The sequence below is a fragment of the Eupeodes corollae genome, chromosome 1 (assembly GCF_945859685.1).
Source record: "Eupeodes corollae chromosome 1, idEupCoro1.1, whole genome shotgun sequence".
Classification (NCBI taxonomy): domain Eukaryota; kingdom Metazoa; phylum Arthropoda; class Insecta; order Diptera; family Syrphidae; genus Eupeodes; species Eupeodes corollae.
This window is the reverse complement of record NC_079147.1, coordinates 55,262,219-55,280,087: the sequence shown is the minus strand read 5'-3', so window position 1 is coordinate 55,280,087 and position 17,869 is coordinate 55,262,219. Positions and strand designations below refer to the sequence as shown.

The following is a 17,869-nucleotide window of genomic DNA, read 5'->3' as shown; positions in this document are numbered from 1 at the left end:
GTAAGCTTGATGAAAGAATTTTCATGTACCAACCAGAAGGCTTCAATGACGAGTCAGGTTGTGTATGCTAATTAAAGAAAAGCCTATACGGTTTAAAACAGGCACCAAAAGAGACTTTTTCAAAATTTCTGAAGTCTCTAAGTTTCAAATCCTCTGATGATGACCCATGTGTTTTTATAACAAAGAGAGAACTATACTTACTGTCTTACATGTTGATGATGGTCTCGTGGTCGGGCAACATGAAAACGAGATGTTAGAAATTTTGAAGAAACTTGATCAAAAGTTCAAGATCACTCATGATACTGAAAGAGACAAGTGCTTCTCTTATCTCGGAATGCAGATTCAAGTGTCTGAAGACAGAATATTTTCAAATCAATCCAAATATGCTGAAAGAATTTTGCTACGATACAACTTTGGAGATTTAAACACCTATGGAAAGAGGAATGGTCACAGATCCTAGTAATAGTAAAAGAGAAGTAGTTGGAAGTCTGCTATATCTTGCTACCATATCACGTCCAGATATAAGTTTCGCAGTCAATTACGTAAGTCGCTTTACCAAAAAGCCAATGAGAAGTCACTGGGCAATGGTAAAACGTATCTTCCAATATATAAAAGAGACAACAAAATTTGGAATAAGTTTTAATGGAGATAAGAATCTGTCTGTGTATAGTGACTGCGATTATGGTGGAGATACAGAAACTGGACAGTCCACTAGTGGAGTTATCCTACTACGTGGAGGCCCTATAGTTTGGCTAACTCAAAAACCAAATACAGTATCAAATTCCACCGCTAAAGCTGAGTATCGAGCAGCAGTATTAGCCATAGATGAAGTCTGTTGGATACGAAGATTAGCTCAAGAATTAAAACAATTATACACAAGCAAACCTACACCACACTATATTGACAATCATAGTCTGCTATTCACATACTGAATAACACACATGAAGGAAAGATAACTAAAGGCAAGAAACATATCGATATTCAGGAAGTTCATCCAGCAGCATATTGGAACAACAGTCACGCCAGTTCATGTCAGAAGCAAGGATCAACTGGCTGACATCTTGACCAAGCCTCTTCTACGCAAATACTTTGAATATTTACGAAGTTAAATAATTAAGGAGAAGTGTTGATATTAATTATTTTACCATTTTATTTGTTATACTTTGAATTTTGAATACTTGTTCTAAACAAAACAAATTAGTTAATTCTGAATATTTTTAGTCAAATGAAAACTTTTCTTATTTCATTGTAAAATATTTTATCGAACTGGAAATTTGAATTTTTATATCATAACTACAAAAGGCGTTTTTTGCTAAATAAATTTTTTTAAATAAATGTGCTCTGATTAAATAAATTCTTCACTCTGCCTCAATACTCACAAAAGCCCCACACCACTAATTGGACAGACTTTTGAAAGATAGTGCATCTAGTGTCTAGTGGGAGCTCTGCAGCATACTTTCATCATGTAATTTTTGACGTCAAAAAAGCAGCATTTTCATCCTGCACAAACAGACGAGTTTGCCAGGGATGCCAAAACTAGACATGAATCTACGAGGGGCGTTCAATATATTCTCGGTATCGATATGAAGGAAAATGCGAATTCAATTTAAATTGTTTTTATTTTTCAATATAATCTCCCCTAACATCAATGCATTTGTTACATCTTGAGATAAGCTTTTTTAAACACTCAAAAAAATAAGTTTCCTCCTTCCCTGCAAAATACCCATTTATTGCCGACTTGAGTTCTTCAATATCCGAAAATCTTTTTCCACGAAGACATTTTTTCAAATCCGGAAACAGGAAGTAATCACTAGGGGCAAGGTCTGGACTATAGGATGGATGTTGAATTTCTTCAAAACCGCAATCTCGCACAGCAGCCTTGGAAACTCGCGCCGTGTGAACAGGAGCGTTGTCATGAAGAAGCAACACACCCGCTGCGAGTTTACCCCGTCTTTTCTTTTTAATTTCCTCCCGCAAATTATGCAAAGTGGAAGCGTAGGATTTGGCGTTGATGGTTTCACCTTTTTTTTTGTACTCAATGAGTAAGATTCCCTTTGAGTCCCAAAAAACTGTGGACATGAGCTTCCCGGCAGACGGAGTAACTTTAAACTTCTTGGGGGGGTCTGTTCCTTTTTTATGCCACTGCATGGACTCTTGTTTGCTTTCAGGTTCATAGTGGTGAACCCATGTTTCGTCCCCAGCAACAATCCGATGCATAACACCGTCCGCGTTCTCACTACACATCTCCAAAAGCTCTTTACAGCATGCGATTCTCACTTTTTTCTGAGGCGCTGTGAGCATTCGTGGCACCCACCTTGCACTGACCTTTGAAAGGTTAAGATGGACATGAAGGATGGTGTGAATGGTACCAGTCGAAAGCTTGGTGATCTCTGCCATCATTTACACCTTTTTTCGGGCATCCTCGAGAACAAGTTTTTCGACTTCTTTGATTCTTTCTCCCGTACAAGCACTAGCCGGAGCGGGGGTCGTCTTCAATGCTCTCTCTGCCTCTCTTGAACTCACTTGACCACTTTTGCACTTTTTGATAATGAAGGTGCGCAACCCTGGTAAACTGCCACCATTTCTTCATGAATAGTTTTTTGACTTTTTCCTTGCTTAGTGAGAAATTTAATTACAGCGCGATGCTCAATTTTCACCATCATCGTCTCTGTTGCCATTATGATTCTGTTTAAATAGAGATTTAACGGTAAATAATAATCACATTTATATGAAATTTTACATGAATGCACTAAAATAATAGTATTACTTGATAAATAAGTCAATTTATACACCATGTCACAAAAGTCTACATACGATGCGAAATTTCTTAATCATTTTGTTGAAATAAGAGAAAGCTTTTTTTGTATGCACTTTATGCATTATAAAGTATTCTAATATTTGTAAACAACATAAAATAGTAACATTTTCTTACACACCGCAATAAAATCTAAAATAACTGAAAAGAGACGCAAAAGAAATGTCACAAAAGTCTACATACGATCATGAAATTGGCCGAAAATACCGTTACTGCGAATGAAGGTAAATATTTGCATGATTACTCGTGTTGTCGTGTTTGAGTAACGTATCGTGCATTTAGTTTATTTTTATTTTGGAAGTATTATAAAAACATAAAATGTCTGGCAGAAAAGCATCAAGCAGTTCAAACCATCATAAAAAACTATAACGAAACGGGTAACTACGATAGTAGGCCAAGAAGTGGACGGCCGAGGAAGTTGGATGATCGGACGATGAGGAAAGTTGTGCGATAAGTTGTGGAGAATCCAAAACAGAGTGCCATAATGCTGAACTGCAATCATTTGAAAGTATAACAGTTCATCCCGAAACTGTTCGTCGTGTACTAAAAAGGTCTGGTTTGAGCTCACGAGTAGCAAGAAAAAAGCCATTGATAAGTTCCAAAAACAGAATTGAAAGATTGGAGTACGCCAAGAAGTATGAAAAAAAACACGTTACTGATCCAACATTCTGGGAATGAGTGATATTCACTGACGAATGTAAATTTAATGTTTTTGGACGAGATGGAAGGTCCAAAGTATGGCGAAAGCCAAATACAGCGCTTGCCTTGAAAAACATTTCTCCAACTGTTAAACATGGAGGGGGATCTGTTATGGTATGGGGATGCATGGCGGCGAAAGGAGTTGGGGAGTTTCACTTCATAGACGGGATAATGGATCGGCATAAATATCTTAACATTTTAAAGACAAATTTAGTCAGGAGCACACAGAAATTGAACCTTGAGTCCAATTATATATTTATGCAAGACAAAGACCCCAAGCATAACTCGTTTCTCGTCAAAGAGTGGCTGCTTTACAACGTTCGATCAAAACTTGAACATCCTCCACAATCGCCTGACCTTAATGCTATTGAGCATCTATGGGCCCACCTTAAGCAGAAGCTTAGCGAAAGGACCGTAACATCGATTCCAATGCTCAAAAGTGTTTTAGCTGAAGAATGGGCCAAAATTTCACCCGAACTTACCCAAAAACTAGTTCTTTCTATGCCATCACGAATAGGAGAGGTGATAAAAGCAAATGGTGGCCCAACACGTTACTGATAGCTACAAATTCATTACCAAGTAACACCGTATGTAGACTTTTGTGAATACCAAAAACAGACTCGTATAACCTTTTTCTATTTCAGACTCCCAGTTTTAAAGAACTTTTTGTTATTTATTATTTATTTTGTTATTTAAAAGAAATGTGAAATATTTTAATGAAAAAATCTTATGTTGACTACTTTTTTAATAAAAAACAATACAATTTGAAATCGTATGTAGACTTTTGTGACATGGTGTATATATAACCACAGCTTCACCCCGATACCGAGAATATATTGAACGCCCCTCGTATACAGTTCGTCCATTAAGCTTTCAAACAACATTTCTGTCTTTGAACTTATCAAAATCTTTGGTCGCACGCTTTTAATGTTCTTTCTTTGTTTCCTTTTGAGAATTAAATTTATGTTTAAACAAAATTAAAATTAAATTTAAATTTTCTTTCTTAAAAATTGTACAGCTAAAATGCAAACCGTTTTTTTTATATTATTATGTATCTATTTATTTATTTTATTTTTATTCTATAAATATGAATGCAAATTCATAATTCACATTATGGTCAGTTACTTTTCAATTTTCATTACATTTTGTTATATTTTTGTATATTTCATCATTTTAATATTGTATTATGGGGTTTCAAAAGTATAAATATTGAAGTTATAACAACACTATGTATGTTTGTAACTATGTATATACTCGTATGTACTACTCGCAGATATAATTTCGAAAAATAACTTTAAACCAAAAAACAAATAAAAATGTTTGAACAATGAAACTCGGTTATAAGAATGTAATATTGGGGGGCGCTTACATATTTTTATATATCATTAAATATTATGTGCAGCAAAACACATGCATATACATACATAAGTATATAAAACAAAATTCCGTATGCAAATAATATTGTATATGTAAATATGTATTAATATAAATTGATACATTTACAATTTCTGTATTTTTAAAACTGTTTACTTTTATTTTATTACGGACATCTTTTTGAGATGTGAGGGAAAATGTATGTTTTATTAACTATTTGTGTTTTGTTTGCTATAGATTGACACTGTGTAATTTTACATTTAAGAATAATTCGATATTTTTATTTAGATTTTCATAAAATCATTTACGTTTTTATGTATGTAGGTCAAATCTTTAAGTGTTTTTATACTGATTGAAGTTTTTCATTTGGTTTGTTTTTGTTTAAGTTTAAGTTTTTGACTTTTGACTCCCAACTCGACAGATTAATACAAATGTTTTGGGTTTTCTTCAAATAATAAAACAAAAAGTTAAATATTTCTTGTTACGAAAACTGATCAAGAAAATGATGTTTTTGAATGTGATGGATGATGATGAGTATTGGTTTTTTATTTTCGATTTTAATTGAATGAAGCAATATTATAAAAATGTAAATCGTTTTGTTTTGTTTGTGTTATATAAATAAATACTTCGTAACATTTGTTATTTTTGTTAAATTAATTAGAATAAGTAGGAGGAAAACAAAATTGGTCCTAAGACGAACAAAATTACACGACGACGACATTTTTTCATGGTCAAATAATAATCAATATGTAATAATAATTAATAACTTAGGAATTATACGACTTAATTAAATTGAAGAAGAAAGAAAACAAACAAAAAATTAATGTGTACAAAACAAAAAGAAAAGAAAATATTAAAAAGAAAAAATGTCTGCTTTACACAAACGTTACATGAAAAATTCCTCTGTTGAGTGGGAAAGCGGAAGTCACGTTCGTCCTGGACGATCAAGTATGGATATTTCTATGACTCGTAGACCACGGTATGTCGGATCAATTACTTGCAAACCTTTGGGATTGTAAATGCGTTCATTTTGGGCAGCAATGAATTTCGATATTTTACGCAGGACCTTTTTTTTTTTTTTTAATAAATAATCATAATATTAAATAATGAAAATGTTTATTTCGTTTTTATTTTAGAATTTGAAAAAAAAACCGTACCTTTTCGTAATGCGTTTCTGAGCACATATATACTAGATAAGCTGTAATACATCCAATGCAACCCTCACAGTATGTGCTGCATGTGCCCTTTTCAGCCTCCGCAAAAAATTCATTTAGTCTATTTATTGTTGACTCGAAAATCTGACGTTCAATCTGGAAGAGAATAAAAGAATAACATTTTTAATAGTTTAAACAATTGATCTGAATTTTTGAGGGGGGGGGGGCTTAATTTGGAAAAAGCAAGAAGATTTCAGTAGAATAAACATTTGTGAATGTAGAACTTGCTTCAAGATAAGAAAATCGCGATATCTGTCCGAACTTAAACTTAATAGTGAGTGATGGGATTTTTTAAAATTTAGAAGACTGTTTATTTAACCCCAGTGGAAAGTTGTTAGCAAACGAGAAAAGGGGGGGGGGTATTTCCACTAAGGCAATTCTCCTTTCATGCAGACTGCAGCGCAAGAACTCCAAAGGGGGAATCGACGGTGAAGCAGCCTGTACGGTAACACTTCTGATAACGGTTTCAGACTCATCAATTTTGCTGCGGGGCGAAATGTCATGGTAGCCAGTACGCGTTTTCCACACCTCAACATCCACAAAAGTAACTTGGAGTTCTTTAGATGAATTTCCGTCAACCAGATTTACCACATTGCGTTTCCAGCATTATGAATGTCCGAACTTTCAAAGAAGCTAACATCGACTCGGACCACTTCCTCGTTGTAAACAAGGTAGCACTTCGGATTTCCAGACCCATGGCAAAATAGGGAAATGCTGGGAGAAGATACAACGTCCAACTTTTACAATCGCAAGAAATCGCCAAATCTTTCTCCGACCGAGTCACTCACAAGTAACCTTTTTCGAAGTATACTGCCGCCAACAAAATGAACCGAGAACCAGTGGCAACATTGCCAAGATGCAATGATAGAAGCTCCCTCTATGTGCAGAGGAGGAGAAAGGAACACCGATTTCTCAGAAGGAAAAAGTGAGCATAAGAATCGTGCGGTTGAAGATGTTGAGCGGTTCAAAAAAAGAAATGAAGTTCGAAAGTTTTATGAGGAGGTGCAACGAAATTCACAGATACATAAACTTCGAACTTCATTTTCTGCAAAGACAAAACATTATAGTGGAACCGCAGCCAATGCTGAAGATATAAAAGCACCACTTCTTCAGACTGTATAACAGCGACGACGAACCGAATTCCGCTGTCAGGTAGGATAATCCAACATTCCTTAAAAAATCTTGGTTGCCGGATTATGTGAACGTCGAAAGTCTATCGTTGGCAACCTAATAGATCCTTATCAGAGTGTCGTTAGACCAGGAAAGTAAATTGTCCATCAAATATTCACATTATGCTAGATTCTGGCAAAAATCCAAGAAATTTAAATCGACATCCACTATCCCTTCACCGATTTTAAGACCTCATTTGGCACTATCTATAGGAACGAAGTGTACAAAGTCATGTGTAGTTTTTATAACACTGCCGAACTCGTACGTTTGTGCAAGTTGACCATGGATAATTCACGCTGCTCTATAAAGGTTGGAAACAACTTAACTAGGCGATACGTTGTCATAAGAGTTTTTTTAACATCGTCATTAAAAGAATAGTGCAGAACTCCCACGTCAACACTAAAGGCTAAGTTAAGAACTTTGTCTACATAGGCTCCGCTAAGAACGCAGAAAACAACACCAGCGCTGAGATCAAACGAAAAACTGCTTTTGCTACTGTTTTTTTGGGCTAAGAAAGAAATTGAGTAGTAAAACTCTTTTTGGAGTGACCAAAGTGTCGCTTTATAAGACTCTCATTATCCCCGTCCGGCTATACGGGTATATATACCAATGATCACACCTTGGGTAGTTTTTAAAGAGGAAAGTTCTTCGCGTTCTACGGATCTGTATGCATAGAAGGTTAGTGAAGGAGAAAATGGAACCACGAGCTTTACAGAAACGTAGACTTAGCCAGAAGGATAAAAGTGTAAAGACTGAGATGGAAACCATTGCTTCGGTCCGAAAGTCCTCGAATCCACGAGTACAGGACAGCGCAGTAGAGGAAGACCGCGGATCAGGCGCGCACAAGTGGAATGTAACCTCACGCAACTTCGATCTCAACTGGAAACATCTATCTAGGCACTGAGCTAGATGGGGAATTTGTTGGATGAGTTCACACAAGACTGTAGCGCCACCTTAAGTAAGTATGATTATGAAAGCAGTACATGAACAAATACCACTAAAGACCCATTTTACAAAAGAGATGTGGAAAACGGTTTGGGTAAGGTTTCAACAAATAAAAATAGATGAACTCTTCTACAGGATTTTGGTGAGACAAAGAAAATCAAGACAAGAAAACTGCTCTCGGTACTCCATATTTTAATATTCTTAACATAATTTTTTTTGGTCAGAATTGGAGAGCTTGCCTGAAAGACCACTTATAGAGTTAAGTGAAATACTGTACAAAAATCAGTAGAAACAGTGAGGTCACTGAAGGTCACAACGATTATGGTCTGGCTTTATAGCTGTGGTCTGTCACTTTAATTTAATCTAAGCTTAATCCTAGAACTGGCCAGGGCAGGACATTTATAGAGAAAGTGAATCACAGCAGTGAGTATTATGAGGGATACCAGTTTTGCTGCATGCGCTATTATCGGCCAATGTCCGCTATATATTACAGTGACCCTGACTATACCATGCCTGGGTCTGCATAAAAGTTCGATATAACTTCCTGGATATGGTACAATCCGTTAAAATGTTCCACCTGTGGTTGGATTCTATCAGAAAAATTGAGAAACTGTAGCCCTTCATAGCTTCAAGAGGAATATTTATCATTTTCGCAAGTGAGCTATAAAGGGCCGATCCTTGTCTTGCCAACTCATCAGCCCGTTCATTTCCTATGATCTGAAACATAAAAAAGAGTGACACGGAGGTGGATGTTTATTCTGCAAAGTAAAGCCCGACATTGTTGTATAGAGGATGTTGTGGCCGAAAGCATTTTTAATGCTTTTCTAATTGCTAATATTTCCGCTTGAAATAGAAAAGACTTATACACATTTAAGGATTCGAAGAAGATTCCTGACCCAACCCCGCACTTCATCTTTTATCCGTCAGTTACAACAGTAGTATCAAAGTCTTTCTAAACCATGCCATCCTTCCAAACTTTTCTGGCGGGAAAGATGACTTTAAAATCTTTACGAAGGTTCAAGACAGGGGTGTAATAGTCGGTGACCGTATCAAAAATATCCGCTGGAATCAGTTTGTTAGTGTTGCCGTGCCCATAGGGTACGTAAGACCAACTGTTTGATTCTTTGAGCCTAAGGGCCCTGCAGAATACTAAATATTTAATGCGTAGTCCTACTGGTAATTACTAGCATATGCTGTTGACATTGACATTGACATTGACGGAAGAACTCAGCTTGATGTCAATGGGGCTTTTGTTAGTAAATATTAAGGCAGAGGTGGCAAAAATGGGTTTAACGGTTAATGAGAGAAAAACAAAATACATGCTGTCGTCAAAAAAGGACCTACAACACCGACGTCTTGGTCAAAACGTCACCATCGGCAGACGTAACTTTGAGGTTGTCAAGGACTTTGACTACCTAGGCTCCGCTGTAAACGCAGAAAACAACACCAGCACTGAGATCAAACGAAGAATAGTTCTTGCTAACCGCTAAGAAAGCAATTGAGTGGCAAAGTCCTCTCTCGAAGGACCAAAGTGTTGCTATATAAGACCCTTATTATTCCCGTCCTGCTTTATTGTGCAGAAGCATGGACTATGACAAAAGCGGATGAAAGCACCTTGGGTCGCTTCGAGGGAAAAGTTCTTTGTGTGATCTACGATCCGGTATGCATCGAAGGGGAGTGAGTGAGTGAGTAGAAGATGGAACGACGAGCTGTACGGGCTGTACAGCGACGTAGACTTAGCCAGAAGGGTAAAAGTCCAACGACTAAGATGGCTGGGTCACGTAGAGCGCATGGAGACCAATGCTCCGGCCCGGAAAGTCCTCGAATCCACACCCACAGGATAGCACAGTAGAGGAATGTCGCGAATCATGTTGCGCGCACAATTGGAGCTTGAAACTGGAGACATCTAGCTAGGGACCGAGCTAGATGTAGAAGTTTGTTGGGTGAGGCCCTAGTTTACACAGGACTGTAGCGCCACCTTAAGTAAGTAAGTAATTAAATATCATGACAGAATATTTAATTAATTAATTTTCAGTAGACTGAACAGCTTTTAGTTTTAGGTATGTGTATCACAAGCCACCTGTTGTGGTGTGATCACATATTTGACATCACCAAAAATGCTGCTAAGCTTTTAGATTTTCTCCGACAATGCAAGAAGATTTTTGCTTTTTCTGACTTGGGTAAAATTTATAAATCTTTTATTCGTCAAAAACTAAAATTTACAAAGCTTTTATTCGTCAAAAATAATTTCCATATTTCGACTGATGCCTCAATAACGTACTTGAAACTTTTGGATAGAATTTAAAAGAGAGCTCCAAAAATGATAAGAGACCGTTCTCTTACCGAGGCATTTGTTTCTCTCAAACAACGCTGCAAAGTCTCATGTCTCATCATTGTTTTATTGTTATTTTATTAAAAAAAAATGCATTAGTGAAATAGCCATTTGCATTCCTTCGCTTAAACAATTTTACCGTACTTTTAGGAATGTTCATTAGTTTACCCTTGAGCTTAATTTTGGACGTACTGTTAAGTACATGGACTCTTTCTTAAGCCGCACTACACGAATATGGAACAAGGAGGACAATATTAAAAAAAAATGCTGATTCTTAAAATTTAATGCGATTGGTTATAATAAATTATTACCTAGTCCTGCCATACATTGTTACAAAACTTTAAGACCTTGTTCCTCAAGACAATAATTTGATATAAAATGGTTATCTAATTTTTGAAAATATTTACATAAGTAAGAAACGAATAAATCCCAACTTGGTTTCTTGTTTCGCTTCTGGAGTGAAGGGCTAATGAAAAAGAATCGCCTCGCATAAGTAAGTAATGAGTTTTTGAAATTGTCTTATTATAAAACCATTGGGAACCGCAATAATGTTCCTGAATCGGATTTTTTTGTATACCAGTATGTGTATATTCAAAAGATCTATTTCAATGTCGGTTAGAGAACATCTACACATTTTGGTAATACTTCGACTCTAAAAAGTTATTGTGGAAAGAGTCGAAGGGCTTTTACTGTGACTCGAGAATGGACAATGAAATAGTTTTTTTTTCGAATGAAAAGATTTTTAAAGTTGAAGAAGTTTACAAAGAAAACGATAAAATTTATGCCACATCATTATATAAAACTAAAACTGTTATTCTTAGGGTCAAACGTCACCATCACCACGCTTCTGTAATGGTTTGATTGAAAGTGTTACTGAGAACAAATGTGAAAAATTGTACCATAGAACAAATGTGAAAAATTGTACCATAGATATGTGGTAGAATGTTTGGTAAAAGTTTAACAGATACCATTTTAAATAAAAATGAATTCTTTTACAGGAAGAAAAAATTAGCCAAGAAAACAAAAAATTGCCATAGGACCAACATCGTAGGTCTTATAGAAGCTTATGATTTTCTCTCGGGACTCCACATTTTAATACACAATTTTAATAGACAATGTTTGTTTTTATAATAATCGTTGAAGGTGAAAGCAAAAGGAAAGGGAGAGACTTTGAAAGGAGGTGTCGGCGCACATTTGTTTTAAAATTTCTGAATCATGCAATAACTGGGAAAGACATACAGCCTGCTATTGATCGGGGGGAATTTTTCTTGAATTTTCACTACTATTCATTCGAAGTGAATCGGTGTATGTCGGTAACGTCGGTAATACTGTGCTGTATTCTTCTATTCACGTGAACGCATTTATTGTATACAATTCAGATCCGCATAAGAAGTGAGACGGATTTTGCATTTCATGCTTGGTTTGTTAATTGTTGATAAAAAATGTAAGTAAAAATTAATTTATTGCTTAACTTAGAATATTTTTGTATGAATAAAAGATTATAAACATTTTTAGGGGAAGAACGACACACAAGGAACAATTTGCAAAAAAATATTTTTGTAGTTAAATAAAATACAGATATTGTAAAATATAATGCAAAACGACAACCCGAAGATTTCGAGAATTTTGTAATAGCCTAAGAGACAGACCTAACCTCCTAGGACCAAAAAGGAAAGACGTGGCTGAGTTTTTTTTTACTTTCTATCATTTCTCTGAAGCTCCCTGTTTGAGGACACTCTTATTCCTCTATTTACAATTAGAATAAAAAGTCAATTTCCAAAAATTACACAAATTAAACAATTGAATTGATTAAACTTAATTTTTGTATGAATCAAAACAATTTATCCAACATTCTCAAGATTGTCACATGAACAGCTGTTTACGTGAATGTCAAATTGGTTAAGGATAATGTAGTTCACCCGATGGATAGCAGAATGCAAAAGCAGTGTGAAAGGGAATCGAAGGGGTGAATCGAATAAAAGATCCACGTGAATAGCAGAATAGGGTTGATAGTGTTGTAAGGCTAAACAATTAATCTCTGTACTTTGCAGGACACGCTAAGTTGGGCTCAAGGGTATACTAATGAGCATTCCTAGAAGCGCGAGCATTACAATTTAACTGTTTAAGGGGAGGAATGCAGCTGGCTATTTCTTTAGACCATAAACCGTTAAAATAAAATAAAGCGAAGTAAATGAACTAATGATGATATTATCACCATTCAATTTATACGCTTGACGTTAAATACTGTACTGTTATACCTGCGGTTAGATGCTGTCAAAAATGTTTGCCCTTCATAGCTCCAAGAGAAATATTTACCATTTTTATAAGCGAGCTACGTTCATTTCCATAAATGCCACTATAAACTAGAGCCCAAATAAGACTGACACGGAGGTTGATGTTGAGGCTCTATAGTTCATCACGATAGTTTTGGACCAGTATAAAGGACGTTTAGGCCGTATTGATAGCCATAAAAGCAGCTTGCTTGTCAAGTTTTATTTGAATATTTTAGATGCTTCTCTGATTGCTTGTAATTCCTCTTGAAATACACTGGCACAATCAGGTAGTCGAGATACAGACTTACGAGACATTCAAGGTCTCAAAGGAAATTCGCAACCGAGCTCCACACTTCATCATTGAACCGTCAGTAAAGATAGCGGTATCGAAGTCTTTCGTAACCATGCTATCCTCCCAATCTTTTCTGGCAGAAAAGATAACTTTGAAATCTTTACTTTGGTTCAAGGCAGGGGTGCTGTAGTCGGTGTCCGTCGCAAAAATATCCGCTGAAATCAGTTCGTTCGTGTTGCCATGCCCAAACCAACAGTTTGATTCTTTAAGCCTTAGCGAACTCTACCATACTAAATATTAAATTAGACATCTATTGGACAGGATCGAAGGGCCCCTGTAAGACACTAGCTATTCTTATGAACCTTCCTTAGATTATCTTTATTGTATTTTAAGGTATAGTTTTAGTATGGCGTTTTATGCTTGTAAGAGAACTTATGGCACGAAGTCATATTTTGATTTCAGATAATCGATCATTTGAAACAGATTTTAATATTTTATTCATTCAATTAGCTACAATTTGCTGCCCTTGCTACCTGGGGATGTGTTCTATTTGCCCGCCTTTGCTAAGCCATTGGAACTTTTCTAAGCAAATTGTTGAAAGTTTAGATTTGATACTTTGTTTTTAAATACTAAGTTTATTTTATCGTTATCAAATTGTACTAATTTTTATATGTTTGATGTATTGAAAATAATTAATTTTTTTTTCGAAGATATTCAACAAAAGGGTCAGAAGAGTAGGTGCAGAGGTATTGCAGTGTTGCGACAGTTTCCACAATGACGAGTGTCGAATTGTATGAAATTTCCAATTAATAAAAGAGAGTATTAATTTTCACTTCTGTCAGACAGAAAATGAAAACAAAGAAATTGAGTATTGAACTTTGTATGTCTGGTTCCCATTCATTATTCGAGAACTCCCAAGAGAAGGGGGCATTTGTTTATAATTTGCATCCCATCCCAATTCACTTATGTATTTATTTTTGCTTTAAAAGTTCATTTACTTTTTTTGTGTCAAGGACTTTTACAACACACTTTTTAACTTATTATCAGTAACGCCATGCAATCCAAAATTAGATTAACTTTAATCTAATTTTAGAAAATCTTTTCTAACTTAATGGATTAAGGTAAACACACTTACAAGACCCTCTAATTCGCTTGGAAGCCTCGTATGGAATTTCACTGATGTCCCCTCACTGTAGTCGCGTTGAATGAAGACTTTTGTACAATTTGTTGACTGGAGTGCTGTTGTCGCTGGAGTCCCTGTTTGTGACATTTTGCAGCGGTATATCCTAAAATCACAATTGAAAGTTTTACATTTTTTAATTGAAAACACATTCCCGTAATTAATTGAATTTTAATTCACATTTTTCATACCGATTTCAGCGATAAATTGTAAATTTTTAAGATAACTTTTCCTTCCTTCTTTTGATGACTGTAATTTCTTTAACTCGAACCTCGAACAAAAATTTTATTTTTTTTTCGTGACTGACAGAAAATGTCAAATGTCAGAAAATTGTTTAGAATTGGATAGAAATTTATGTGACAGTTTAGCAAGGTTAGCGTAAGGTTGTTGCTTTCAGAATGTAGATGTCACTATGAAAAAGGTTTGAAGCCTTGATAGTACCAAGTTTAAAAATGTTTTCCATTTTGTACTGTACCAGCTGATAGGTTCAAACATTTACTATTCGTACACTTATGTTTGAAATATTTTCTAATAATTTTATAGAAAACAAAATTAGTTTTGATTTTCTTTTATTATTCATATAAGCATTGACATACTATACATGGACTGCTAGTAGCCAACTTCAGGATGGTTCCACTTTTAACGGACAAAACACTAGCGCAAAGAGGGCTATGCGGAAAAATTGTGTAACATTTAATACTCACATCCACTGCTGTCGTTTTTGCTACTATAGTAGTATTTTACTATTTTCAGAGTCAACTGCTACTCTACACACGGACGAAAACTACTCCCCAAAATAAAACGGAAAAGAAATTTATTATTTTAAAATGTTGGCCTTTAAGCAGTGAAAGCAAAAATTTGGTACGATATTATATCCTTCTATTTGTCTGTTTTAACCAATTAACTTCGAATTTGGATATTTTTATTTTCAGTTTTTAATTTTGTTCATGGGCCAAGCATGTGTTTGTTGTTTTTTTGTTTTACTCCTCAATTTAAGAAAATGCTCCCCAAAATGATAGAAAAATACTACTCTTGAAATTTTCAAAACGACAGCACTGCTCACAGCAAAAAAACATGGCATCGTTTGTCTTCAACAAATTATACTAGATGTCAGTACTTTCTATGTCAGAAAAAGCTTATCTCAACTAAATACAAACAGATGGCGCTAAATATTTCATAACTTTTTTTGCCACTGTGCCTGAAAGGGCTAGTGTAGCTAATTTGAAGTGGAACCATTTTTATTCAAATTTTGTATGGAAAATTCACACCACTAGCAGTCCATGTATAGTATGTCAATGCATATAAGTAATTCACTTTGACAAAGACTTCATTTTAAGAAAGTTAGTGCTGAACATTTTATGCTTCGAGTTGAAAAAAAAGAGGCTGAGTGGAATCCCTGAGAAAATTGTCGCTGTTATTAAAGAATCGTACAACAACGCAAGGTGTTTTGTTTTGCACAATAGACAGCTTTCCGACTCCTTGGATGTGCATCAAGGAGTGAGACAAGGAGATGTCTTGTCATCAATTCTGTTTTTGCTGGCGATTGACGATGTGAAGACTTCCACGGGGGGTACAAATGAAAGACACGGTATCCAATGGAGTCTGTTTGACAAGCTTAACCACATACATTATACTGACGATATACATATCGTCGCTTGAAAAGCAAACTGACATAAGTCAAAATTCTTGAATTTTCAGAAAAGCTATTTGAATTTTTTTGTTACTTAAAAAAATCATCATCGGCGTATGACGTTTTGACATAATAAATCCCAGGTGAATCTTTTTCAAATTTCATTATTTTAATATCAGTCATTTTAATTTTATTTTTGTTGGTCATCCATATTGTAGTTTGATCCAATTCGCAAAGATAAGGCTTTTAAGTCAAAGAAAGGTGCCTGGTCTAGCTCATTAACTAAGAATGGTTTTCCAGTTTTCTTAGCTGTGCGAATAATGGTAATGTATTGGTCAGGAGTGTAAATCGATCCAGATTTTAAAGTTGTTTTTACGGCACGCTCAATGACAGAATGGGCTGAATCGTCCTCGTTTTGGGTATGTCCTTTAATCAAATATTTATGGCGTATGCTGTTCAAATTAGGAAATATTTGAACAGCATAAGCATACAATGCAATCATAAACTTGTCTTTTTGCTGTCCACAGCAATTGTCGGAGTAAAACACGACATCAAACGATTGGGTTGAGTTTTCTTGGAGGCTTTTGAGGTACATGAAAACGCAAGAACCGATTTCATTTGCTCCCCTTCCGGCCTCGCCCTCGTGCCATACGAAGCAGTTAACTTCCTTGCTCTTCAGCTGACAGATGGTAAAGTTGAAAATTTTAAGCTTCGATACTTAACAAAAATTACTTGACTCTCCTTTGGGACATTGGAGAACAGCCTGCAGGTCATAAACAGCCACGATATTGGTTTCATTTGCAGATTCCTTGTCCCTTTCTTTTTCCTCCCTAGAAAGTATTTTCTCTGCCAAGTGTTCATCATACTTTTCTTGCAGATGTTCCGTATTTTCGCTATTTTCAAAACCAATGCAGTCCTCACTATGGTCTTTCTTAGGATGGTGAAAAGCTATATTGTAGTTATTCACGAACACTTGGTGGAATATTTTATACTTTGCAAAAGGGACTTTTTCAGCTCTGCACTGTTCAACGTAGTTTCAGTGTATCTCCACAACACTCATACTTCCATCAACGTACTCTTTATTTGAGTTTGCTCTGCAATAATGGCTTGGAATACGTGGTATTTGGTCAATATGATCCTTAATTCCTTTAAGGATACTGTCATTAGTTTTATTCGAAGGGGTGTGCTTACCCCTTAAATCTGATTCGACCAAATTAGTGACATATTGGTGTTTTTTATCTAGCACGGTTCTAATAGGCCTGTCGTTAATTCCCAGAGTTGATTTAGAAAAAGTTTTGCAGATTCTAATTCTTGATTTTTCAACGTTGAAATAAAATGCATTGTTGTTTTGTCGAGGCTTTCTGGTATTGGAAGTAGAATCTTCCTCAACTCGTATACCTGTATTTAGGTTTTATTGCAATCATTGAAGCTGCAATAAAGTTTCGTTGTTTTTCTGAACATCCATATTCCCAGTATTTGCTGAATAATTTTAATCTGTTCTCTTCATTTATTTTCGATGAACCCCCAAGACGGCACTTACACGCAGGACCCATATTTCTTTCTTCAATTATTCTCTGAGTTTTGGAACTAGAAACATACGATTTTCCAAAGTTTCTTGAAATATTTGCTTTAGTTCTTGTCCATTCGTTTTTACGATTTTTCCTTTTTCGGGAGCTGGCTTTTCTTTTTCGGTGGAATCTATTTCAACAGAAATTTTTATCATCGAAATTTGGGGTATGTGAATTCAACTGAAGGCTTCCAGAACCTGTATTGTGCTCCATAGCTGTACAGGCTAATTTTGTAGATAAGTCACAGTAGCAGCCAAGAGATGGTACAGTTTTATCGACGGTTATACTCGTATTGCAAAAATGTTGCGGGACATTTTGATATGATGGGTTTTCATGACTAGAAATTGTCTCCATTCTTGTGCACTGTTCATATTTTT

General features: G+C 35.5%; 2 protein-coding genes across 2 annotated transcripts; one reads left to right on the top strand and one right to left on the bottom strand.

Moving 5' to 3' along the window:
- Window positions 1-443: 443 nt before the first annotated feature.
- On the top strand, window positions 444-932 carry LOC129939334 (uncharacterized). The gene has a single exon (XM_056047314.1). The coding sequence runs from the start codon at window positions 444-446 to the stop codon at window positions 930-932; it is 489 nt and encodes a 162-aa protein (XP_055903289.1).
- Window positions 933-4,547: 3,615 nt separating this feature from the next.
- Window positions 4,548-14,611, bottom strand: LOC129938863 (golgin subfamily A member 7). The gene is made up of 4 exons (XM_056046669.1): window positions 14,486-14,611; window positions 14,250-14,400; window positions 6,046-6,198; window positions 4,548-5,954 (listed from the first exon to the last, which is right to left on the bottom strand). The coding sequence occupies exons 2-4, from the start codon at window positions 14,382-14,384 to the stop codon at window positions 5,814-5,816; spliced, it is 429 nt and encodes a 142-aa protein (XP_055902644.1). The 5' UTR covers window positions 14,385-14,400; window positions 14,486-14,611; the 3' UTR covers window positions 4,548-5,813.
- Between the last annotated feature and the right edge of the window lie 3,258 nt (window positions 14,612-17,869).

Coding starts and splice junctions, on each gene's coding strand:
- LOC129939334 (XM_056047314.1), top strand. CDS start 444: ATGGTCACAGATCCTAGTAATAGTAAAAGAGAAGTAGTTGGAAGTCTG.
- LOC129938863 (XM_056046669.1), bottom strand. CDS start 14,384: ATGTCACAAACAGGGACTCCAGCGACAACAGCACTCCAGTCAACAAAT. Junction 6,199..14,249: donor CAAGCGAATTAGAGGGTCTT/GTAAGTGTGTTT, acceptor ATTCTCTTCCAG/ATTGAACGTCAGATTTTCGA. Junction 5,955..6,045: donor CAGAAACGCATTACGAAAAG/GTACGGTTTTTT, acceptor AAAAAAAAAAAG/GTCCTGCGTAAAATATCGAA.